We start from the raw sequence: 26,550 nt of genomic DNA, 5'->3' as shown, positions 1-26,550 counted from the left end.
CAGCATAAACATACAAATGTGGACTTAGTTTGTTTTTTACCTACAGTGCTCTATTTTCTTGTTTAAGAGTGTGTGTGTGTGTGTGTGACTTAAGTTTTCTAGGCTAGCCCAAAACTTCTAATGCTCCTGCTTCAGCATCCTGGGTTGATGCCATGCTTTTGTTTTTTAAAATTGACAAATACTTTATTTTCAATGAGCTGATACAGTGTATAACAAAATAATGACTTCATGTGATAATTGAGACCCCTACGCCAACTTTATCCTGTCCTAACAAAGTACCTGTTTCATCTTGCAGGCTGTAGAAAATCTTTGTTCTCATAAGATTTCTGCAAATTTGTATAAGCAGCTGAGGCAGATATGTGAAGATCACATCAAAGCACAGATTCATCAGTTCAGAGAATATCCTTTTCAAAAGAAAATGTCACATTTATTTATGTATGTATTTTATGTTTGTTCTACTTGTATGCCTACATGAGAGAAGAAGGCATCAGGAGAGAAGAGGGTAGTATTGTCCATTGCAGATGGTTGTGAGCCACTACATGGTTGCTAGAAATTTAACCAAGGACCTCTGGAAGAACAGCCAGTATTCTTAACTGCTCAGCCATCTATCTCTCCAGCCCCTCAAAACAAAGTATCTTAGTTTGTCTCATTACCTCTCACTACTTAGCTCAGTTTGAAATGGAATGCCTGTGCTGGTAGATTTATTTTTGTCCTGCTATCTCTAAAGGAAAGAACAAAATTTTGAAACTTTTCAATGTGAGAGTCAAAATCTACAAGTATGGTACTTAATTAAGTAAAAATTTCCTGTCATAAACCTGTCCTGGCAAATTTCCATTTGAAGGAAATCTCAAATAGAAAACATAATGCTCAGTTATGTTTAAGACTAGTTTTAAAGGTAGGTTAAGGGGGATCATATTTGGTTCTGCAGTTTAAAAAAAAGAATTATGTTTATAATTTGTATTTAATATCAGTATGTGGGATATTCTGTATTAAAGACAACTATGTTTTTATATTACACATATGAAACATTTTAAAATCTCCTTAACACCTGTCTCATGGATTCATTGGATAGTGTTCTTTTTCTCAAAAAGATCGATAGATGCTGGCAAAACCACTGTAGGCAAATGGTAAGTCGGCAGTACTTGAGTTCAGAAACATTGAGGTGGTAGAATGTTTTTGATAGCTTTCCTGGAAGAATTGGGATATAGCTGAGTGGTAAAGTCTGGAATTTATTCTTTATATTAATGCAAGTAGAAATCTTGAAATCCACTTTCCACCTTCTAAATACCATGGGTACACGTTTAAAATAGCTTTACCCCCTAGCACTGCTGCTAAGGAAGACTAAGTGTACCTTGGATTCCCTCTTTTTTTTTTCTGAGACAAGATCACCTTATGTAGTACAGGCTGGCCTGAAATTCAAGATCTTTCTGTCTTACTTAGCCTCTTGAGTTCTGGGATTATAGGCATGCACCCCATGCCTACCTCCAGTTTTTCTTTTCAGTTAAGTAACAAAGATGTCAGAGGACCATCTTAATTCTCTGTTCTCTAGAAACACCACAAGGATTAATAGAATAGTTTAAAGATAAATATATGGGACATCTCAGATACATTTATTTATTTGTTAAGTTGGATCCTAGTAGTCTATTTAAAACACCACAAGGATTAATAGAATAGTTTAAAGATAAATATATGGGACATCTCAGATACATTTATTTATTTGTTAAGTTGGATCCTAGTAGTCTATTTAATGTAAAATCTTCCAAATTCTCATTTTAAGAGCTAATACTGAAGATTCAAATTTACAAAAATTGCTTGATTTTTTTTTCCTTCTTATTTGACAGATAATGATCAGGAGCATTTTTTTGTTTCTGGATAGAACTTATGTTCTTCAGAATTCAATGCTACCCTCCATTTGGTAAGGATGCCAGAAGATTATTATGAAAATTTTGTTACATACCATAGTCTTAATTATTATAACAAAAGAGAACAAGCTGTATTCAGAATATTCTCCTAAAAATTCCCATTTGGATCCTAGCATTTTGGGGGGGGTTGTTTTGTTTTGCCTACTCTAATGTATTAGCAGATAGCTAACCTCATAGTGTATGAAGACATTTCTTCATTAGGTATGAAGATCTTAAAGTTTACTCTAGAATTTCTGTGCCTGAATCTTAGAGCTGCTGCTCACTAACGTTTTGCTCTTTTATTTTTCTTGTTACTTTACAGTAAAAGTCTTGTTTGTTTTATGAAAGTAAGATAGCATAATGTCTTGGTCCTTCAGCAGGTGCTTAGCATACTTTATTAATGGGGAGGGGAATTGAGAGAGTAGTAGAGGCAGAGAGAGAGAGGAGAGAAGTAGAGGCCACACATGGAGAGAGGGGGGAATGGGGAGGAGGGGAAGAGGTGAGGGGACAGAGTGGGAGCAAGAAGGTAAGAGCAAGAGCCTGATTTTAGAGTTTTGAAGCCATTTATGAATGACCAAATAAGCTGCTCAATGCCAGTATAGTGGAAAGTATTTTGTCTTTGAACTAATTTTATTTCTAATTTCACTAAGAGGAAATAAGACACTAAAACCTAGTTATGGAAGAAGCCAGGAATTCAGCTTCAGTTCTCATTTAAGACAAAATGGGTTTCCTATATGCTTTAATAATGTTATTCAAAATTAAATGTGGATTTTTTTTTATAATTACTACTTCAAAGTCTGAGGACCCAGACTTTGATAAGTCAGCCTGTGCACATGTGGTATTGCCAATTCAGATGATACTTTTTTGTTTTTAATTTTAGGGACATGGGATTAGAGTTATTTAGGGCTCATATTATAAGTGATCAAAAAGTACAGACAAAAACGATTGATGGCATCCTTCTCTTGATTGAGAGAGAGCGGAATGGTGAAGCAATTGATAGAAGTTTACTTCGAAGCCTTTTAAGTATGCTGTCTGATTTGCAAGTAAGTTGTACTTAACACTCACTGTGCTACCTACAAATCTGATTACTGTTCATAGTTTGTCTGCAATCCATGGAGTGTTGTTCAAATGGAGTTCTGATGGAAGTCATTCAGTAAATACTTAATGATTAAGCAAATACTTTTGTTTTCCCTTTTTTCTAGATTTACCAAGATTCTTTTGAACAGCAATTTTTGCAAGAAACTAATCGGCTTTACGCAGCCGAAGGTCAGAAGTTAATGCAAGAAAGAGAGGTATTTTAAAATGTTTAATGACTCCAGTGTCTCTTACAATAGCCATTTCCTTGTAGAACACAAACTTCCCTTTGTATTTCTGTTCCCGACATGGCCATGCTCTTCTCTCACTTAGGTGCTCCTTTCTCTCCTCTCTCCTTAAAGGCCACAATGCTGGATCATAAACTCTACCTCTAACTTTACATATGCTTCTCCCTGTCACATTTGACGGGGCTCTTACCTGGATCTTTTGGACTTGACATTTTCTGAATGATTTAAGGGGAGGAAAACAATAATATAAAAAACTATCTTTGTAGGTTCCTGAGTATCTTCATCATGTTAATAAACGCCTAGAAGAAGAAGCTGACAGACTTATTACTTACTTAGATCAGACCACCCAGTAAGTATTACATGCTCAGCCTAATAGTCTTAAAACTGTTGATAAAACACTTTAGGCATCTTAAACTTGTAGTAATTTTCACGTGTGATTTAGTCTTTAGCAGTTGTTTTTATAATGTGAGCTTAAAGTTATTATCTTCCCTGGCTAATTAGATTGAATCAAGGATTTGATTATTGGTTTGGTGTATGTTTAGTGTGTAATTTTAAAATAATACTAGAGGTTGATGGGATCTTGAAAACTTGGTGTTTTTGAGTCAGAGTTTCACTAAAACCCAACTTGCCCTGGAACTCGTGGTCTTCCATGCCAGGCTCCCAAATTCTGGGATTATAGGCATGCATCACCATGCCCGGCTTGTAAAATCCTTAGACTGATTAAAATTCAGGGAGTGGGTGTTCAGAGAGAAACTGCTTCTGTACTTTGTAAATCTCAGCAACCAAGTGGTTTCATTAAGCAGCGTAGATAGCTGTTTCACCTTCTTAGTAAAAAGCAAGAAAACTTGGAAAAAGTACTAGCCTTAGCAAGACCATGGAGATCATTACATTGAGCAAATTCTGAAATACATTATTTTTCTTCCTTTAGGCGTAATGTAAAATATTTTTGACACATGGTTTAGAAATGGCAAAATTAATGCAAAATGACTTTTTAGCTTTGTTCTTTCTAGAAGCTTTAAATTTTCAAGGTCAAATCTCAATTCTGTTTTTCCCCCTTTCAGGAAGTCACTAATTGCTTCTGTTGAAAAACAACTTCTAGGTGAACACTTAACGGCAATTCTTCAAAAAGGTAACTTGTAATTTGTAAATAAGAGGTTACTAGGGCTGGAGAAATGGCTCAGTAGTTAAGGGTACTTGTTGCTTTTGCAGAGGGCTCAAGTTTAATTCCCAGCACCCACATGACGGTGGCTCACAACCATTAGCAATTGTAGTTTCGGGGGTGGGAGGGTGTAATACTCTTCTTCCATCCTCTATGTACACCAGGCATACACACACACAGTGCACATACATACAGGAAAAACACTAATGCATGCTGCTGCTGCTGCTGCTGTTTTATTCTTAACATGTGGAGCCAAGAACTTCTAAACATTAGTGATATTACAGCATAATCTGAATTTTTACTCACGTAAATTCTCGTTATACTTCAGACCAGTATCACGATAGAAATTTCAACTTAACATTTTATTGAAATGCATGGCAATTTTATTTACTTTGTGATTCTCATATTTTAATACCAAAATATTTCAAACCAGGTTTAAATAGCCTCCTTGATGAAAACCGAATTCAAGATTTGTCTCTCCTGTATCAGCTCTTCAGTAGAGTTCGGGGTGGAGTTCAGGTTCTCTTACAGCAGTGGATTGAGTATATCAAGGTAGGAACAGTTTGCTTGTTGACATTTTTCCTCACTGTTTCCTAATCTATGTACCAAGAGGGTCACAAAGCATTTCTTGTTAGATGGGAAGTTTTTTTAAAAGTGAAAAAAATTGGGCTGGCGAGATGGCTCAGAGTGTAAGAGCACTGACTGCTCTTCCAAAGGTCCTGAGTTCAAATCCCAGCAACCACATGGTGGCTCACAACCATCTGAATGAGATCTGACTCCCTCTTCTGGTGTGTCTGACGACAGCTACAGTGTACTTACATATAATAATAAATAAATCTTTTTTTTAAAAAGTGAAAAAAATTAAAACGTCATCCTGAGAATGGCGGCTGTGTGGCATATCAGCAATAAAACTTAAGTAATATTTTATGGGATTTCTAGCTCTTAAGATTTAAGCCAGGAATATGGGAAATTGTTGGAGTTCTGAAGCCATTTGGTTAAAATAAGTGTAGGATCTGTTCTTACAAGTTTGAACCATAAATCCTTCCTTCTCCTCCTTCCCTCTATCTCCCTCCCTGACCATATTGCTTTTTTGTTTTGTTTTGTTTTTTTCGAGACAGGGTTTCTCTGTATAGCCCTGGCTGTCCTGGAACTCACTCTGTAGATCAGGCTGGCCTCGAACTCAGAAATCCACCTGCCTCTGCCTCCCAAGTGCTGGGATTAAAGGCGTGCGCCACCACTGCCTGGCCACATTGCTATTTTTAAAAGTACAGATCCGACTTTCTTAACAATGAAAGAAAAGTTCCTATAGTCTTAATAGGTTATCGTGTATCCGGTGATAACTTGTTATTTTTGTTTATAAGTGAGTATTATCTGTTTCGGTTTTTCATTTCCTTCAGAGACAACTGTACCTTTTATGATTATTAAGTACATGTGCCAACTTAGAATATGACTTGGTGAATATTTTCCCTGTGGATAAATCAATTACTATAAAATTACACCATTTTCATTTTCAGGCTTTTGGAAGTACCATTGTTATTAATCCTGAAAAAGATAAAACTATGGTTCAAGAATTATTGGACTTTAAAGATAAAGTTGACCATATAATTGATACCTGCTTTCTGAAAAATGAAAAATTTATCAATGCCATGAAAGAAGCTTTTGAAACATTCATTAATAAAAGACCAAATAAGCCAGCTGAACTGATAGGTATGTTTCACATTCTCTTCTGGGTGTGTAATGTTCTTTTATTGATAAACTCTGAGGTAATATCATATTGTACCCATTCCTGGTTTGTTTGATGTTGTTTAGCCAGTAATACTAAGTCTGAGAAGAGACACTAAGGATCTGGATGTGAGAAAGAGTCTGTCAAGCTGAACAGCGTCTCATAGTCTTTATATCAAGCATGATATAAACTCTATGTGAGGTAGAACATTGGGCCCCATTTACTTGTAGTGAGGAAGCTTGACTCTGTGCTTTCCAAGCTTGTTGTGATTTAGACATGGGACAGCGTGCTGTTGTCTGAAAGTTTCCAGTTACAGCTACAGGGAAAGGGCAGCATGAAATTCCAATGCAAATGAATAAAAAGTCTACGATGAAAATAAATCTAATGAGACAGGCTCACTGAGTATACAGGTGTGTTGCAGTGTTTCTCAAGCAAGGTTCTCACACATGCACTCATGATGCTAGTATATGTGCCCTAGAAAACTAGGTCATCTGAAAGGATGGAGTTGGATTTGGTTAAAGTCTAATTATATTTAAATTTAAACATTTTATAAATTGTGCCTTCGATGTTTCTGATTTAGTCAAATACAAAAGTAATGTTTAAGAACACTGACCATTTGTGTAAAATAGAAACTTTAGAGAGTACCTGTGTTTTCTGGTGACTTTGTTTACACAGGGCTACTTGGAGCCCCCACTATGCGCTGTCTCTATCTCATTTTAAGTTTTTTCTTTTTCTCTCTTTTTTTTTTAACTCTGAAAGTGAGGGTTTGAACCCAGAGACCTGCACATGGTAGGCAGAAACTCTACTACGGTGCTCTATATATAGTCCTTCCATATCATACTGGAAAGTATACTCAGTCTGGATTCCAATTCGGTGCATTTACTTGTAGTATTTGTTAGCCCTGTGACAGTGACACGGTGACTTGATCTTCCTTTCGTTGGAGGCCATAAAATGCATGTACATATAGCACAAATACTGAAAGAGTTAGTATTTTATAGTCCTATTGGGGTATGTGTAGTAGTCAGTACCTTTCAGACACCCGTGGTCACTAAACTATAGTTTTTCTCCATTTTAGCTAAGTATGTGGATTCAAAACTTCGTGCAGGCAACAAAGAAGCTACAGATGAAGAGCTTGAGAAAATGTTGGATAAAATAATGATTATATTTAGATTTATCTATGGTAAGTGTTGATTACTGCTTTCACATTTTTCTTTTAAAATAAAGCACTTAGGGAGCCAGGCATAGTGATAGAGACCTGTAATCCAGAATTCAGGAGGCTGAGGCAATATTGCTGTGTAGGTCACATAGTATGAGCCCAGCCAGGGCAATATAGCAAGGCCCTGTCTCAAAACAAACAGAAAACAAAACAAAGAAAGCACTCCTTTAGGAACTAAAAACTTTTATATAACCCAGAGAGACTTTGAGAACTACAGGGTCTATTTTATTTATTGCATATTTTAGATCATTAAGAACAGTTGAGGAATGCAACTAAATTGCCTTGTATTTTGACCTTTCCACTATTAAGAACCTGGGATTTTACTGCTTGTTTAATCTCTTTGAGTTTTGGTGCTAATAGAACCAATGTATTAGGTTTTTTCCCCTGAAAAATAGTTAATACAGTCTTAATTTGTTTTATAGTAAAAGAACTTTTGAAATGTCTGGCACAGACATGGACCTCCAGTGTTCTTGGGTTTAATAAACTTGGATAAAATGTATAAAATTAAATAACTTGTCGTGTTGTAATAAACTTTTTAAAGCCATTTTCTTACAGCTTTACTTGGCATATCATGAGTGTTATCTTTTTTATTTAATACAGGTAAAGATGTTTTTGAGGCCTTCTATAAGAAAGATTTAGCCAAACGCCTATTAGTTGGCAAGAGTGCATCAGTAGATGCTGAAAAATCAATGCTGTCCAAACTGAAACACGGTATGTTTGCCATTCTTTTTTTTTAATATCAGGGTTTTTTAAAAAATATTTGTCGGAAATTATGGCTTAATTATACTCTTTTCGTCGATTGCTGCTTTGGTTGATCATTTTATATACACATGAAAACATAAATTGAAGGGGTGGGGAGGAAGGCTCAGAGGGTAAGAGGCACAAGCATGAGGACCTGAGTTGTTAGGACACCCATGTAAAAAATGTTGCGTGTATGTATGACTCCAGTGGCTAGGGGTGGGGTAGAGGTAGGGAACAGGAGAATCTTTGAGGATTCCTGGACACCAGCCTAGCTCTGGGCTCAATGATAGACCCTATTTCAAAGGACTAGGTCTGTTCTCGTAGAGCAGTACAGCCAGTGACCTCCATGCCTGTGCACACTTACCCAACATACGCACACATGAAGTGAGTAGGACGGTCCTAGCCTCTTGCTGATAGCCATAATTACTGGCTTGTTTTAAAGACAAAGAATTATTCTTTTGTTTATTAGTATAAAAATTCCCAACTATCCTATACCTGGATTAAAGAGTTTACCTCTGAATCATTACTAGGGCACTCTAAGAGGTAAGACTTTTCATTCTTTTTTTTTTCCAATTTTTTATTAGATATTTTCTTCATTTGCATTTCAAATGCTATCCTGAAAGTCACCCATACCCTCCCCCTGCCCTGCTCTCCTACCCACTCACTCCCACATTTTGGCCCTGGATTTCCCCTGTACTGGGGAAATAAAAGTTTGCACGTCCAATGGGCCTCTCTTTCCACTGAGAGCCGACTAGGCCATCCTCTGCTACATATGCAGCTAGAGACACGAGCTCTGGGAGTACTGGTTAGTTCATATTATTGTTCCACCTATAGGGTTGGAGACCCCTTCAGCTCCTTGGGTACTTTCTCTAGCTCCTCCATTGGGGGCCCTGTGTTCTATCCTATAGATGAATGTATCCACTTCTGTGTTTGCCAGACACTGGCATAGCCTCATTGTGTCAGCAAAATCTTGCTGGCATATGCAATAGTGTCTGCGTTTGGAGGCTGATTATGGGATGGATCCCCGGGTATGGCAGTCTCTAGATGGTCCATCCTTTTGTTTCAGCTCCAAACTTTGTCTCTGTAACTCCTTCCATGGGTGTTTTGTTCCCAATTCTAAGAAGGGGCTAAGTGTCCACACTTTGGTCTCCGTTCTTGAGTTGCATGTGTTTTGCTCTTTTCATTCTTACAAGTGGTTACAGATCATATTTGATGCCCACGTTAAGTTTTGCGTTTTAGTTTCTGATGTAAAGTTTTTGTTGTATTACCTTGAAATATAAACATGTAAACATCTTTAACAGAATGTGGAGCCGCTTTTACCAGCAAGCTTGAAGGAATGTTCAAAGACATGGAGCTTTCTAAAGATATCATGATTCAGTTTAAACAGGTAAAGGCTGGTTAAACTCTCTTACCTAATCCCTTAAACTTCAGGATACTTCAGTTATGTCCTTGCGGCAGTTTGTATTGAAGAAGAAGATAAATAGAAGCCCATATATATATATATAAACAAATAATTCATGGCAATTCAAACAGTACAGTATAGGAAAGAGATCATCAATGAATTTTAAGTATATTTAGCTTACTTCAGGATTTAGTCATAATTAACATCCAGAATAAGACAGAAACATAAGTAAAAATGTATTACACTAAAGTTAGTATTAGAAGAATTATACTTAGATAGTAAGAGCGGGGCTTTTCTAATCAGTTGGAGGCTTTACATGTTCAAAGCTTGTAATGGGGATAGAGGTGAGGTGATCAAGGACAGGGGTGGTATATTCTGTCTCTCTTGACATTTGGGATGAGAATTTGGATCTATAGTTTTGAAGACCTAAATAGGAGGTTGTTTTAAAGTATTGTAAAAATATAAGCAACCAGATGTAATTTGTGTAACTAGTCTCAGCTGCTTGGAATGCTGAAATAGTATGTGGGCAATATAAGTGAGACCTTGTCTCAAACAGTAGTGGCAGTAATGACTAGGCAATAGTGATGGCAAATTAGATTTCACTCCTCAAGGGTTCAGTAATGACTTCTTGACTACTACATTGAAGGTGGTCAATGGAACCGAAAGACTCAAAGTTCAGAATTAGTAGGATCATGGATCTTACAGCAGCCACAGGATGGCATTTATTTGCCTTGCCCTTTCCCACTTCAAATAGGGAATGAATCATTTGAAAAACCAGAGACTTGGGTTGGCTGGTGGGGTGAGGAATGCAAGTTACTACAAGGTGTTTCAGTCCATGTAAGGTTTCTAAACATGGGTTTAAAGGTGGCATTGAGGGAAAAACGGTGAAGAGATGCTACAACAGCCCAGTCGTGTGTGAGAGGTTGAGTTGTTAATCAACCTTGGATGGTTTTGTGGGATTTTTGTATGCTGCTCTATCAAAATGGCCACCTGGGTACAGCATTTTGTGTAGCCTTCATTTCAAGTCTTAATAATCCTTTATTTGCAGGATGGTCAGTATTTACATATATTTTTAGAAAAAGGAAATTCTTAATTTAGTCATTATTATGGTATGACATATATACTTTCATAATCTTGGTGTATGTATTAATCTTATAGTATATGCAGAACCAGAATGTACCTGGCAATATTGAATTAACTGTTAATATCCTGACAATGGGTTACTGGCCAACATATGTGCCTATGGAAGTCCATTTGCCGCCAGAGGTAAGATAAATTGCTTCAGAACTAAGCTATAGATATAGAAATCACATTTTTTCCTGCTTTTCATTTGAAAATATGTGACTTTTAAAGGCTTATGTCAACAAATATAACAACAAAATATGAGTGTTAATATTTTATTCTTTTACTTCATTTTTCAACTAGATAACTAAATTGAGTCTATTTTCCCTAATTATTCTGTTTCTTAGCTTATGACCTCTTAGTCTTTCTAGCTGTGAAAAAATCTTGCTCATATTCCACCTGAAGGCAGGATTGGTAGACGTTATTGATGGATGTATGAGTATCCCTTCATGCCCTGGAAACTGTCCTACTCAGGACCAAAACCTAGAATGTTGGAATAAAGAAAGATACTAAGTCTATGGAAAGAACTATGGGTGCCCAGAGAGTAGATTTCCCTCAATAAGGGAAGAATATGGTGAAGAGGAAGAGAAAGGGCAAAGCTTCAACTTTAGAAAAGGCTCACATTTAGCAGATGGTAAAAAGAAGAACCTGTGAAAGAAATGTGGGCAGAAGCAGCAGTGAGAGAAGGGAGTCGGTATAGTATAGAAGCCCGAGTCACCAGAGTGAAGGAATGATTAAATACCAGGGTAGAGAAGATCAGAGTGTAATGCTCACCAAGCAGTTACATGGGGAGTTAGATTTTAACCTGAACTTAAAGGGGTTGATATCTACTGGAGGTAATCAAGAAAACTGTCAAAAGGTATTCCAGATGGGGGTTAAAGAGTTGAGGTGGAGGTCATTGAGGTGGCCCAGGGTGAAGGCACTTGCCAGCAAGCTTGACCTCGTAGTTCAACCCCCTGAACCCACATAGTGGAAAGAGGGTACCTGACTCCTGAAAGTTGTCCTCTGAGCTTCATTAGCACATGATGGCATGCACACCCCACTTCATTCATTCACTAAGTAGTTTTTTTAGAAAAATAGTGCTAAAGGTAACACTTATATAACATTTCATATGCAGCTTAAACACTTACTTTATTTGCTTTAGATGGTAAAGCTTCAGGAAATTTTCAAGACATTTTACTTAGGCAAGCACAGTGGCAGGAAACTCCAGTGGCAGTCAACCTTGGGACACTGTGTGCTAAAAGCTGAATTTAAAGAGGTAAGTGGATTTTTCCAAATCTTTACTTCTATCTTCATCTTTACTATGGCTTATCCCTTGGTTTGAAGGTTCAAGTTGCTGTTTTATACGTGTGTCCTTGACACCGGTGTAGCCACAGTGATAGGTAATTACAATTTTGTGTATATTTTAAGATGGTTACCTTTTCAACAGTTGAGTTAGCCCTTGTCTAAAATGAAAAGCTCCCCTCTGTCTTTCTCTTTCCCTGTGGATGCAGAGTTCATACTGTGTTATTGGAAATCATGTGGCTAGAAGCTAGAGAACGGAATGGGAGATACAGGCAAACAATATCCATTGGGAAAAATCTGCATCTGTTCATGAATGATCTGAATCAAGTCAAAAATATTTGAAAGTGGGGCGTAGTGACACACAGGACTGGAATCCTACCACTTGGGAGATAGAGGCAGGAAGGAGTTCAAGGACATATTTGACTACAAAGGAAGTCTAGCTTGGGCTGTGGGAAACCCTGCTCAAAAAGTGCATTCAGAATAGTAATTTCTTGCTGCTTATGGTGAATGTCTATAATGATACATAGGACTGACTTATGTTCATTACTTTTTTCTGTTTTAATAGGCCAAATAATCCTTCATCCTGTTTTCTGTAGACTCACACCTAAATCTCGCACTACACATCCTGCTGCCATCTAATGCAGCACTTTGGATAATGTTAATCGTCTAGTCCTAGTCACCTGGGCTTAACTCACTAATTAAACACTGTCTCCCTAGAGGAGGTTATTGCTTCCTAATTTATTTTTCATGTGTTTTAAAAAACAGGAAAAAAAAATACAGTAAAACTCTGTTGTTTCTCCAACAGGGCAAAAAAGAACTTCAGGTCTCTCTTTTTCAAACCATGGTGCTGCTAATGTTTAATGAAGGAGAAGAATTCAGTTTAGAAGAGATCAAGCATGCTACTGGGATAGGTTTGTATTGTGTTGTTTGTCTAGTAGCAAGCAGTTGTAGTTCTCTAGTCTGTGCAGTCACTGTGATCAGAGCTCTGAACATAAAAGGACATGATCCTCTCCTCTGTACTTAAAAAAAAAAGATTTTTTTTTGTTGTTTTTTGTTTTTTTGTATATAGCCTGTGTGTGTATATGTATACCACACATGTGCAGGGATCTGTGGAGTCTAGAACGGGGCATTGTATCTCCTGGAACTTGAGTTAGGTGTTTGCGAGTCACCATGTTAGGTGCTGGGAACTGACCCTTATTCCTCTAAAAGACCAGACACTACTCTTGAATGGTGAGCTAGCTCTCCAGCCCCCTCCTCTGTATTGGCAATGATAGAACTAGCCACCTGGACTGTGAGAAGATTCTAGTCTAGAAGCTATGAAGATAATTCTGACATAAACTCCTAAAAGAGACTTCTGGTAGAATGTTTCCAGCAGCAATGAAATTACTAGAGATACAGCACAGTGAAGGAGAATGAAGACTTATAAGGTGATGCTAGGCTTTTCATAGGATTAGGTTAGTGTTACCATCATTAGCAATGAAGCAGAAGGTTAATGGAGAATATCAACAAACTCAAGTGATAGTACAACAGCCAAGTTGAGTGTCCTTTTAGTGATTGACTTGAGAGAAAGGAAATGTTTTGGTAGTTGTCTGCATGGATGACAATACATGCTTTTAGAACATGAGTAGGAAAAAAATGTTACTGGATAGCACAAAGAGCAGGTGTTGGTAACGGTGGGGAAAACAAAGCAGTATACTAGAGAATGTTGGAATAAGAGTGACATTGAATGTGGGGCTCATGCTAATAAGCTACAATCAAATAATTAACCATCATTTCTTCTTCAGAGGATGGAGAATTAAGAAGAACACTGCAGTCACTAGCCTGTGGCAAAGCTAGAGTTCTGGCTAAAAATCCTAAGGGCAAAGATATTGAAGATGGTGACAAATTTATTTGTAATGACGATTTCAAACACAAACTATTCAGGATAAAGATCAATCAAATCCAGATGAAAGAAACGGTAAACCTTTTGCTTTCTCCTAGTCCTACAATATTGGGTTAAATGTGTTTATAGTAGAAATTTACAGATTAAAAACTTGTATTATGCTTGAGTGTTTTAGCTGCATGTACGTTTGTGCACCGCATCAGGGCTGGGGCCCACATGTAAGAAGGGGACTTGAACAGCCACATGCATGGATGCTTGGAATCTAACTCATGTCCTCTTTATTGCTAAGCCATTGTTCCAGCTTCAAAATTTACAATTTATTTTCTCAATGCTACCATTTCATGTAACATTTTCTGTGCCTATATCCTGTACCACCATCACTTGCTGGTGTCCTTTGTTATTTCTCCCAAATTGTTGTCTTGCTTTAACATGTCTTATCTCTTGCACGAGCATACACGCACACATAATGCATATATAATAAAACCTAGATTTTACTTATGAGAGAAGTTGAGCTATTTTGTGTTTTCCCTTTTCCTTCAGTACTCCTTTCTACTTTTAATGTCGTGTGTGTGTGTGTGTGTATTTAAATATGGATTCCACGTGTCAAAATGTGGTATTTGGCTTATTTTGCTTAACAAGATCTCCATTATCATTCATTATTCTACAGATTACAGAATTTTATTCCTTACAGCTGAATAAATTTCTGTAGTAAGCATTCATCTATTGATGGATATCTAGAATGGTTGTATATCTTTATTCTTTTGTTAAATAAGAAGTCTCATTCCTGTAATCTCAGTGATAGAAAATGGAAGTCAAATTAAAGTAGATCCTTGGAGGCTCATGGACCAGGTATCCTAGGCTATAGGACAAAGTTCCAAGCTCATAAGAGAGACCAAACAGAAAATGAAAGAAAGGTACCTGAGCTCCAATGCCCAAGGTTGTCCTCTCATGTCCCCAACCACACTCATATAATAGGCATACCCTCCCCACACACACATCAAAAAAAATCAACAGAATGCTAAAAAGTTATATAATCTTGAACATACCTAAATCTTAATCTCTCTGATCTTTTCCTTAAAGTGACTTCATGGGGGAGGAGAGATGGCTTACTTAGCAAGAGTTAGCCTGTTCCAGGGAAACTAGGTTCCTAGTACCCACATGGCAGCTCACAACTAATTGTAATTTCAGTTCTAGAAGATCTTTTGCACTCATACAGACATATATGCAAGCAAAAGACCGGTGCACATGAAATAGGAATAAACATTTTTAAAAAGAATTTATGGAAGTAAATTTTTGGATCAGTGGATATAAACATTTTACGTTTTAGGGAAGGCCAGTAGACAACCTCCAGTGTTATTCCTTTGCGCTATCTACCTTGTTTCTTTACATGGTCTCTTACTTGCCTAGAACTCACTAATTAGGCTGGCAGGATGTCCATCGGGTATTCTAGGGATCTTGTTTTTACATGAGTTCACAAAAATCTAAATTTAAGAGATAGATCTTCATGTTTGCAGGGAAAGTACTTGACCAACTGACTCTACTTCCCAGTGCTCAAAGGTGGTATTTTTCTCTTCTGTATTGCATTACTTTATTGGTCCAGAGCAGTAGTGACAACAGAAAGGAACTATGTTTGTTAAGTTTTTTTTTTCCTCTCATTTAGATAAGTCAAGCTCTTTAGAACAGTATCATTGTTATGTTCCTAATATACAGTTTGTTCCTAATTAAGTTTGACTTTATTTGAAAACTTGTTTTAGGTTGAAGAACAAGCAAGCACTACAGAAAGAGTATTTCAAGACAGACAGTACCAAATTGATGCTGCGATCGTTCGAATTATGAAGATGAGAAAAACACTTAGCCACAATCTTCTTGTTTCAGAAGTCTACAATCAGCTAAAATTTCCAGTTAAAGTAGGTATTTCTGTGTCTCCACACTGAATGTATTATAGGTGAAAGGAAATACATTTAATTTTTAGACACTAATCTTGCAAATAAGATGAAAGACTTAAAGCCATTTGGAACAACATGTATTCATTTTCTATATTTGTACATGTGATTCACAAAAGAACTTTGTTTAGCAAAATTGAGAACTAGTTTACAAAAGCCACTCCCTGTACTTGAAAGTTTAGTGAGTAAATGTGACTTTGAAATTTTTATTTTTAAAGATTTATTTATCTAAGTACATTGTAGCTGTCCTCAGAGACCCCAGAAGAGGGCATCGGATTCCCATTACAGATGGTTGTGAGCCACCATGTGGTTGCTGGGATTTGAACTCAGAACCTCTAGAAGAGCAGTCAGTGCTCTTAACTACTCAGCCATCTCTCCAGCCCGACTTTGAAATTTTTGAGTTAGTTATTATATATCTTTTGAATCTTCTTTTCTGGAGATACCTTGGCATTTGACAGATTTGATTATTAGACTGAGTTATATCTTAAACTTGGTTACCTGTATAAATATTTACTAAAATCTGTTACAGAGACTTCTGGCTATATCTTAATGTTAAAGCACGTTTTGTTTGTTTTGAAAATGTCTAGCAGTGGTTCTAGTAAACCTGAATTGGTCAATATGGGCATGGCCCAGTACAAATGTTCAGTAGCAAAGGTGCTTAGACAATGTGGTGGTGTACTAGACTATTGTTCAAATTGTAAAACATTTTAAAGTGTCTGTGATACACATTTGATAGAGGTTGCCTAGACTCCTGGCTGTTAGGATTCCTGGCAGCTTTGGACTTTGATAAGTCACTTAATTTTGCTGAGCTTGTTCAGAATTGATAGATATACATACCTCCTAGTATTATTACTTTCTATTATTAATCATTTTATTCGTTTTTTTATTTTAAATGATATCCCCCTTTCGAGTTTCCCCTTCATAGACCCACCATTGCATCCCTTATAGTATTATTTTGAGGCTTATTGAGATAGGAAGTATAAAACACTTGATCATGAGTTTAGTATATATTGAGGTTTTACTTGTAGTAGCTGTTACTTCCACTATTACAAGGTAGGCTGCTTCTTCAAACTTGAAACTGCTTCCTCATTACCACACCTGCATACATGCTCACCTAATCATTTTACCTACAGCAAGATTGCTTATTAATGCTAGAACATCAGAAATAACTAGAACTTTGATCATACTGAAACCAACATGATACTTAAACCTGGGGCTATTAGATGGAAGTTTACTTCCTTTTTTCCGGTTTGGTTTGGTTTGGTTTTGAGATAGGGTCTTACTGTGTTCTACGGCTGGCTTCAAAGTTAGTCCTTCATTTTTATCAATTCCATATCTGTGAATTCAACAAACCAAAGGTTGAAAAACACTCTTTAAAAATGCAGTAGCTGAGCTGGACGTGGTGGTGCACGCCTTTAATCCCAGCACTTCCCAGCACTCAGGAGGCAGAGGCAGGCAGGCAGATTTCTGAGTTCAAGGCCAGCTTGCTCTACAAAGTGAGTTCCAGGACATCCAGAGCTACACAGAGAAACCCTGTCTTTTTTTTTTTTAAGATTTATTTATTATTTTATGTAAGTACACTGTAGCTGTCTTCAGACACACCAGAAGAGGGAGTCAGATCTTGTTAAGGATGGTTGTGAGCCACCATGTGGTTGCTGGGATTTGAACTCCGGACCTTCGGAAGAGCAGTCAGGTGCTCTTACCCACTGAGCCATCTCGCCAGCCCGAGAAACCCTGTCTTGAAAAACCAAAAAAATAAGAAAAGAAAAGAAAAGAAAAGAAAAGAAAAGAAAAAGAATGCAGTAGCTGACTGGGAAGCAGTGGAAGGCAGATCTCTTGTGAATTGTAGGTCAACCTGGTCTACATGGTGAGTTCCAGGACAGCCAGAACTACAAAGAGAGACCCTCTCTCAAACATGCCCATGGGCTTGCTCTTCCCCCCCCACACACACACACTCCAAAGAGATGCATTCACTGTCTGTAGGGACATGTACTCTTAGCTACCAGCTGAGGCAGCAATATTACTTAAGCTTCTTATCTTAACAAAATCTTGCATCTGTATTGAATATTCAATTTCTTTTCCTTTTTTTTTTTTTTTTTTTTTTTTAGTTTTTCAAGACAGTGTTTCTCTGTATAGCCCCCGCTGTCCTGGAACTCACTTTGTAGACCAGGCTGTCCTCAAACTCAGAAATCCGCCTGCCTCTGCCTCTGCCTCCCAAGTGCTGGGACTAAAGGCGTGTGCCACCATGCCTGGCTTCTTTTCCTTTTTATCTCAGGTATTGTAAGTGATGTAGAGATACTTATTTATGTTAGGGTCATTCATTCAAGAGATAAGTGTAATTACCAATGCAAGACTATTTATTAAAAGATAGTATTTCTAATTGTGTGTCTCTGTGAGGCATTTCCATGTGTGGACAGTTCTATTCAGTTCGACCTTGAGCTGGAGGTACAGGCACTTGTGAACCCTGGCATTGGTGCCAGAGCTGGACTTCAAGAGTAGTACACGCTAAGAAGCCCTGAGACTTTGTTGGTGGTGTTTGTGACAAGGTCTATCTAATACGTCCCAGGCTGGCCTTCAGTTCTCTTTGTATCTGAGTCTGAATATAGACATGTTTGACCATGCCCAGTTCTAAATGAATTCATGTCATAGTGAAATTTTAACTACAAGATTCAGAGGTCCAAATCACTTAACTAAATAAATTAAAATTCATAGTAAACCAGAAACATAAAGAGGTGAATTAATATGATACGTTCCCAAATTTCCTGTAATTGTGTGAATGTGTGGTATTGGGGAGTAGAACCTAGGCCCCTTTCATATGCTAGGCAAGTACTGTACCACCTGGTAAAAGCCTTAACTGCCCCAGCCATTTTGTTTGACTTTTTTGCCAACTTTCATGAACTCACTATTGCCATTCCTCAAGCTACCCAAGTAGCAAGGATTATGTAGGCTTATGCCAGTATGTCCAGTATTTTATATAGGTCATATAGTAATTTCTTTTACACTTTTTAATTCATGTGTTAATTGTTTATTTACTTAATTTCAGGTTTGTTTGTGACAGAGTCTTATTGTGTACCCCAAGCAGGTGTTCCTCTGAATCCTCTTGGCTCTGGCCTCTTACTTGCTGGGATTTTAGAAGTATGCTACAATGCTCCAGCTACATTTAATTTAAGTTTATTTAATTTAGAGACAGGGCTTGTCCTGGAGCTCACTATGTAGACCAGACTGGCCTCAAACTCTGAGATCTGCCTGCCTCTGTGCAGTCACTTCTGGCCTTTGTTCTCTTTTAACGGGATGTTGGTGGATGGACTTAAGCTGGTGCTTCTGAGTTTTGCATTGAAAGTGTGCTTTCCCTTACAGCCTGCTGATCTTAAGAAGAGAATAGAATCCCTCATTGACCGGGACTACATGGAAAGAGATAAAGAAAATCCAAATCAGTACAACTATATTGCATAGAATGTTGGCCTTGGAACTTGTCATAATGCTGTAGCCATTGGATAAACTAATTTGTTGAATCTCATGTTATTTGACTTCTTTTATACTTCTGATGACCAAATGAAGCAGTGTAATGGGAATAGTTGTGTGGACTTTTCTCAGTGGTTAACATACCCATTTTAAAGAGTAATACTTAACTTTTAAGAAGAATGTTGTTGAATTCTATGCATGTTATTTAGTATGATGTGCAGAAAACTCTTTAAGAAAGTACCTGGGTCTTCATGATTCCTTTTGGAACTGGGGAAGAGATCCCTATGGCCATTAAAAGGGGGGAGGGTGATTCTTATACATCATTAATAAAGCAAAAGGTTTATTTGCCTAAAAGTCATTTAAAGATACTTAAACTGCATGCAAATTTTATTTACTGTACAGAGTTCTGGATGTATTTATCAAATAGAAAAACCACCCTTGACTTGGTTGTTTACCCATTTTGTGGTTTCCCTTGAAAAGAAAAGTAAGTTTTCATTGTTGTTGGCATTCTGTTACACTGAAGGGGAAATAATCTTATTTGGAAACAAGTTTTTCAAGTAGGGTGACAGTTCCTTCCATCGTACCTTATATATTCGCATCCTAAAGGTTTCCCATTAGGACTCTGGGATGTGTACATAAGACTTAGCCCCACATTCACTGTGCTGATTAACAGGAACTTATTAAAATAGAAAATTTGCTGATCGTCTTGTACTACAAGAACATAGCAAGAGGGGAAAACCCAGGTCCTTTTATTAAAACTGAATACAGTATGAAAATCACAGGAGACCAAAATCAACAAATAAGTTTTATAAGTTGCAGGAGTAAAAATGTACCAGCTGCTTTTCATTATGTTTCAGTGGTTAAATGTTTGGGTCGTGCTGCCGTCTTTAAGTTGGGTGGATCGTCAATTGTCAGAGGTTTCCTAGGATTTGCATTCCAGTTTTTTCTACTAAATGATTTTTTTTTTTACTGTCATGCGCCTCCTGATTTGGAGAAACTCAACATATGATTCTCCCTTGTCTTCCTTGCACACTCCCTATTGAAAACTTCAAGTTCTGTAGTCCTTTTTTTTTTAATTGCTTGAATTTAAGAGTTCTTTATAGACATTGGACACTTGCTGTTCAGGAAGTGTCTCCAAATTGGTCTCACACAGAAAGTAAGGAAAGTATTGTTTTTCAATTTCAAACTGTGAGTAAAAGACTTTTCTTCCTCACCAGAGGACTCTGCTTTGCTTCCTGGTTTCTCTTTCCATGGAGGAAATGGATGATGGCAAAGAAGCAGACTGTTTTTGTGTTTTCTTTTACATTAGAACTTCTTCAGTGCTTTCTCCACTAGCACATATCTTTGTCTTTATGGAGCAATTAGGCATACTTTCAGCTCCGAAGACTTGGGGGCTCTTATGTCTGCTATTGTTTTCTTGAATTCTCAAAGACCTGTGGCTAGCTATCTGTATTTTTTAAGTTGCCTGTTTCTCTCTAATGCATCAACTTGCACACTGTTTGACTATGTACAGTATTTAGAGTTAACTTCCCGGTTCTTTCTGAGCAGCTATTTCGTATATTTTTTCCAGCTCCTCCCTGATTTCCTTACAGGAGCTCTTCTGACAAGGAATGTGGCTGTTATGTTTACTGGATCATCAACATCAGTGTTGTAATTCATCCCTGTGTTGGTCTCTGGGATATGGAGACTATTACACCACTCACTAGTTACTCTTAAAAGAATTTGTAGGTAGGTTTGTTCCTACTAGGACGCTCTTGATACCACCTTCATTATCTTGAAAGTGGGTGCCTGTCCTGAAGTTCTTAATTCTTTAAAAACTTGACGGTGTTTCAGCTGAAAAGCTAGCCAGACTACTAAGGGAAACTGTTTATGAAACTGACAAGTAATGGCAAACTCCATTGGATTATTATGAGTTTCAGTTGTTCTGTATCGGTTGAATTTTTGTGCTCTTCCCTGTGTATGTGTGGTGGTTCTATTTTTCTCCAATAAAACTTTTATTTTAAAAAAATGTTTCTGGGGAAGATATTTAAACTCGAAATATTGTGAAAAAATTGTAAATTAGAATGAATACATAAAATCTTCCTAATGACTTCCTTAATTCACATTTGACAATTCATACTTGATTATTTTTATACTTCTCTTTGTTATTTTACTGGTAGTTTTGAGATACTGTGGAGGAGGTTATGGTAAAAAGACAGTAAATTTTCCAGTATTCTCAAAGTAGACAATTATTTCCACTTTAGAAAAATCAAGGGCACGTGTAAATATGTTTCCTTCAAACTTTCAAAGTCAGCAATTTCCTGCCAGTATAGAAGTACTTTAGAGTGAAGTTGGAAGAAAAAGAAGACATGCTTCTTGTGGTGCTTGTTGTTCTGTTCTGAACCAAAAATCCAGTCACACATGTTCAATGGTTTCTAATTCAGTTCCTGAGTCTGCTGAATGGTGACTCTGCCGTAACCTTGACATCTTTGCTACCGTGTGTGTCTGTCTGTGTGTTTGTACAGGGGAGGAAACCAGTTTATTCTATGTAGCCATCAGTATCTAAGATTTATAAGTTTATGTTCTGATATCCATAAATCTTTTATGTCTTTGCAACTGAGTCTTGCTGTGTAGCCCAAGCAGTCCATAAATAATGTGATCTTCCTGACTTGGGCTCTAAGTGCTGTCTACTTACACTGTTTGACTGTACACAGTATTTAGAGTTAACTTCCCAGTTCTTTCTGAGCAGCTATTTCATATAATTTTTCCAGATTATAGCTGTGTACCACCATGTCTTGTCTCACACATTTTTTTGTTTTTTTTTTATTCATTTATTTAGTGTAAGTACACTGTAGCTGTCTTCAGACACACCAGAAGAGAGTATCCGATCTCATTACAGATGGTTGTGAGCCACTACCATATGGTTGCTGGGAATTGAACTCAGGACCTTTGGAAGAGCAGTCAGTGCTCTTAACCACTGAGCCATCTCTCCAGCCTCTAAGCACATCTTTCATTGTATGATTTTTGTCTGTTTTAATGACCACCCTGTATAATTTTACACATGACAAAAAGATACATACTTCATTTTTTCATTCACATAAAATTGCTAAAATAAATAGCTTATAAAGAAGAAAGACCCAAGGATACTGGGACTTTATATAGCTGCACTTTTTTTTTGATATTTTCTTTATTTACATTTCAAATGTTTTCCCCTTGCTGGGTCCCCCCTCCAGAACCCCTATCCATAAGTGCACTTTAAAAGTGTCCTTTTCTAATGCTTCACTAAAGATTTTTTTTTTACATTTTATTTTATGAGTACACTGCAGCTGTCTTCAGACAAACTGCAAAAGGGCATTGGATCCCATTACAGATGCCTGTGAGCTACCATGTGGTTGCTAGGGATTGAACTCAGGACCTCTGGGAGAGCAGTTTTAACCACTGAGCTAGCTCTCCAGCCTGGATTTTTTTTTTTTTTTTGGGTCAGTTGCTTACAAAGATTTTGCTTTAGGTCAAGCAAGAATTGGTGGCTCATGCCACTAATCCCAGTCCTTGGAAGGCAGAGGAAGGTGGATGGACTTGTCAGTTCCAGGCCAGCCAGGGCTGCATAATGAGGCCCTATCGGAGAAACAGCAATAAAGCCCAAAAGCCCTGTTTCACATTGGCATAGTGATCTGGTTCAAATCATACACTTGTTCAATTATTTTTTCTTCTGCTATTCAAGTGTTCTTCTGAACGGATACATTATATACTTTTATAGTTAATATTTAAGAGTATTGTCTAGCATAGTAAAAGACCCAATTCATTTTATAAAACCTTATTTGCTATAGAATATAAGAATGTATACTATTGGACACATTAGAACTTTGCAATTTTTACAAGCTACAAAATCATCTTTTCACTCTCTAATTCCTATAACATCTTTCCATTTTTAATTTTCTATTGTGGTAATACACATAAGAATGTACCGTTCGAAGCATGTAATATCCAGTTGAGACATTCAGTGTGTTCACAGTGCTGTGCAGTTATTTGTAGTTTTAGAACATTTCCAGCACCTATTATTGGGCAGTTATTTCCGGTCCTGCTCTACCTAGCTGGAGACCACTGACCTGGATTGGCCTAGCCTAGATATTGCACATCACTGCAATCATGACTCATGTTGGATTTCTTTCTTTAGCCTGGTGTTTTTCAAGGTTCATTCATGTACATGTAAGGTCCTCACTTTCTTTTATAACTGAATTTTATATGTGTGTTTACCAAAAGTAGTTGTCAAGTGTATGGGTTTTCACTTTTTTGGTTTCCGAATCTTTTGAGGATACGCAGAGTGAGAGTGCCGAGTTGCATGGTGATTCTGTACTACTACTACCAAAGAGTCTTCAGACTACATTGCTGCCAGTAGCACCTAAGAGCTAGGGGTTTTCTGCGTCCTCATTAATGTGTGCTGTTTTTACTGGTTGGTTATGGCTATTCTAATGGGTTTGAAGTAGATTTATGACAGTTTGCGATTTTATTTCCTTAACTATTTTGCGTATCATCTTGTTTGCCATCTTGCTTTTCTCCTTGACGTCTCCACACTGCCCATGTTTACATAGGACTCCTTGTCTTTTGTTATTGAATTATGAGAACTCTTCATATGCAGATGCTACTGTCTTATCAAACAGAATAGTCTGCTGATTTACCCAGTTAAAAGTTCTTTTCCATGTAACCTTTGCACAAAAGTATTTCATCTTTTTTATATTTATTTGTGCATGCACATGTGCCATTGCACACATGTGGAGGTCAGAAGACAACTTGTTCTCTCCTTTCACCTTGTCCATCCCAGGGATTGAACTCGTGTAGTCAGGCTTGGCAAGTGCCTTTAACCTGCTAAGCCATCTCACCAGTGCAGAAGTATTTAAGGAACTATAGTTAACTTTTTTTCCCCTTATGTTGCTTGTACTTTGGGTATTTTGAAGAAATTCTTGGCAAATCCTCATTCAATCGGGCTTTAGATTTACTTAACTCTTTCTAAGAGCTTAATCTAGTTTTGTTGAGTTAAATTTTCTGTGTATTCAAGGCAAGTTCCTAGTCATAGTAAGTTGTCCCGCCACTTTACTTTGTTAAGATAGTTTCCTCTCTTAAATGCCATTGTCATTTGTAGCCCCGAGACAAGAGTTTCTCTGCATAGCCCTGGTGGTCATAGAACTCCCTCTGTAAGGAATGGATACAGAAAATGTGGTACATCTACACAATGGAGTACTACTCAGCTATTAAAAAGAATGAATTTATGAAATTCCTAGCCAAATGGATGGACCTGGAGGGCATCATCCTGAGTGAGGTAACACATTCACAAAGAAACTCACACAATATGTATTCACTGATAAGTGGATATTAGCCCCAAACCTAGGATACCCAAGATATAAGATATAATTTGCTAAACACATGAAACTCAAGGAGAATGAAGACTGAAGTGTGGACACTATGCCCCTCCTTAGATTTGGGAACAAAACACCCATGGAAGGAGTTACAGAGACGGAGTTTGGAGCTGAGATGAAAGGATGGACCATGTAGAGACTGCCATAGCCAGGGATCCACCCCATAATCAGCATCCAAACGCTGACACCATTGCATACACTAGCAAGATTTTATTGAAAGGACGCAGATGTAGCTGTCTCTTGTGAGACTATGCCGGGGCCCAGCAAACACAGAAGTGGATGCTCACAGTCAGCTAATGGATGGATCATAGGGCTCCCAATGGAGGAGCTAGAGAAAGTAGCCAAGGAGCTAAAGGGATCTGCAACCCTATAGGTGGAACAACATTATGAGCTAACCAGTACCCCGGAGCTCTTGACTCTAGCTGCATATATATCAAAAGATGGCCTAGTCGGCCATCACTGGAAAGAGAGGCCCATTGGACTTGCAAACTTTATATGCCCCAGTACAGGGGAATACCAGGGCCAAAAAGGGGGAGTGGGTGGGCAGGGGAGTGGGGGTGGGTGGATATGGGGGACTTTTGGTATAGCATTGGAAATGTAAATGAGTTAAATACCTAATAAAAAATGGAAAAAAAAAAAAAAAAAGAACTCCCTCTGTAGATCAGGCTGGCCTTGAACTCAGAGATCCACCTGCCTCTGCCTCCAGAGTGCTGGATTTAAAGATGTGTGCTACCACCACCCAGCTTATGTTTAATGTTCAGTTTTTGGTTTGGTTTGGTTGGCTTAGTATTTCTGTTTTTGTTTTTTGAGTCTTATTAAGTAGCCCTACCTGGCCTGCCTCTGCCTCCCAAGTGCTGGGATTAAAGGTGTGCACCAGTACACCAGTATAGCTGAATCTTATATATTGAATCATTATGCTAGTACTACACTGTTTGGTTAACCGTAGCTCTGTAAAACATTGTAAAGTCAGGATATATGAGTTCCAACTTTGCTTTGCCTTTTTGAGTTGATTTTTATCTACTTGGGGACTTGTAGCTCTGTGTAAACTTTAGCAGGAGCTTTTCCATTTAAGTCTAATGACTTCATGACTACAAGATGTATATATTTTAGGTCTTTTAAATTTTCAGTTAGATTTGCACTTTTCATGTAAAGTTTTCTATTAGTCCGTAAACATACCTAAATACAATACTCTAATGCTCTTATTAAATTGTCTTCTGAACTTATTTACACATGTATTTCCACTCTCTATAATTATCTCCCACCAGTGGTTCTCAGCCTTCCTGATACAGGAGCCAGTTAATACAGTTCCCCATGCTGCGGTGATTTCTGGCCTTAAAATTATATCCATTGTTACTCCATAACTAATCTGCAACCATTATAAATTAGAATTTAAACATCTAATATGCAAGATGTTCAATATGTGGTGCACAGGTTGAGAATTGTTGATTCTGCAAGTGATTTTTGTTTTTTACTTGATAGTTTTGTATCCTCAATTTTGCATTGATTTGTTGTCGCTTATCAATTTTTGTGGGTTTTATTTATAGCTTCTTAAATACCTAGTTTAGGTACATTTTTTCTCTTGCCTGGTGTGTGAACCTAGTGTGTACACTGGAGCATTGAATACACCTTTGAAAATTTGGGGGAGTTTGATAAATACCCATTATGAGAACAGGAAGTTTTTTTTCATGCCTAGTTTAGAGACTTTGATTTTTGTGCTCACCGGCATGTATACGTGTTACCTGTAGAGGCCAAAGAAGGACATTGGATCCCCTGGAACTGGAGTTATAGTTGTGAGCCACCATGTGGTTGCTAGTAACTGAACCTGGGGTCGTCAGCAAGAACAGCCAATTTTTACCACTGAGCCATTTCTAGCTCCTGAAGTTTGGTTTTTAATCATTGAGCCAAGTCATACTTTGTCAGCTAGCTTTTTGTATTACTTGAGGCAGTTGTGGTATTTTCTATCATTTTGTTAATGTGTACTACATTGGATTCCTTTACATATG

General features: G+C 37.6%; 1 protein-coding gene across 2 annotated transcripts in view; it reads left to right on the top strand.

Moving 5' to 3' along the window:
• The window catches only part of Cul4b (cullin 4B), a 44,581-nt gene extending 23,416 nt beyond the window's left edge, over positions 1-21,165 (top strand). For both annotated transcript variants that reach the window (NM_028288.5, NM_001110142.1), the window contains exons 6-23: positions 296-399; positions 1,058-1,127; positions 1,842-1,915; positions 2,782-2,944; positions 3,104-3,193; positions 3,490-3,572; positions 4,285-4,352; positions 4,816-4,934; positions 5,897-6,089; positions 7,181-7,285; positions 7,922-8,032; positions 9,364-9,449; positions 10,623-10,730; positions 11,731-11,844; positions 12,676-12,781; positions 13,655-13,827; positions 15,507-15,659; positions 19,053-21,165. In NM_028288.5, the coding sequence (NP_082564.3) occupies positions 296-399; positions 1,058-1,127; positions 1,842-1,915; positions 2,782-2,944; positions 3,104-3,193; positions 3,490-3,572; positions 4,285-4,352; positions 4,816-4,934; positions 5,897-6,089; positions 7,181-7,285; positions 7,922-8,032; positions 9,364-9,449; positions 10,623-10,730; positions 11,731-11,844; positions 12,676-12,781; positions 13,655-13,827; positions 15,507-15,659; positions 19,053-19,148 (2,016 nt within the window). In that variant the 3' untranslated portion in view covers positions 19,149-21,165. The remainder of the gene's footprint in view (positions 1-295; positions 400-1,057; positions 1,128-1,841; positions 1,916-2,781; positions 2,945-3,103; positions 3,194-3,489; positions 3,573-4,284; positions 4,353-4,815; positions 4,935-5,896; positions 6,090-7,180; positions 7,286-7,921; positions 8,033-9,363; positions 9,450-10,622; positions 10,731-11,730; positions 11,845-12,675; positions 12,782-13,654; positions 13,828-15,506; positions 15,660-19,052) is intronic.
• Positions 21,166-26,550: the final 5,385 nt, after the last annotated feature.

This window comes from Mus musculus, chromosome X, assembly GCF_000001635.26.
Source record: "Mus musculus strain C57BL/6J chromosome X, GRCm38.p6 C57BL/6J".
NCBI lineage: Eukaryota > Metazoa > Chordata > Mammalia > Rodentia > Muridae > Mus > Mus musculus.
This window is presented reverse-complemented; position numbering and strand designations above follow the sequence as displayed.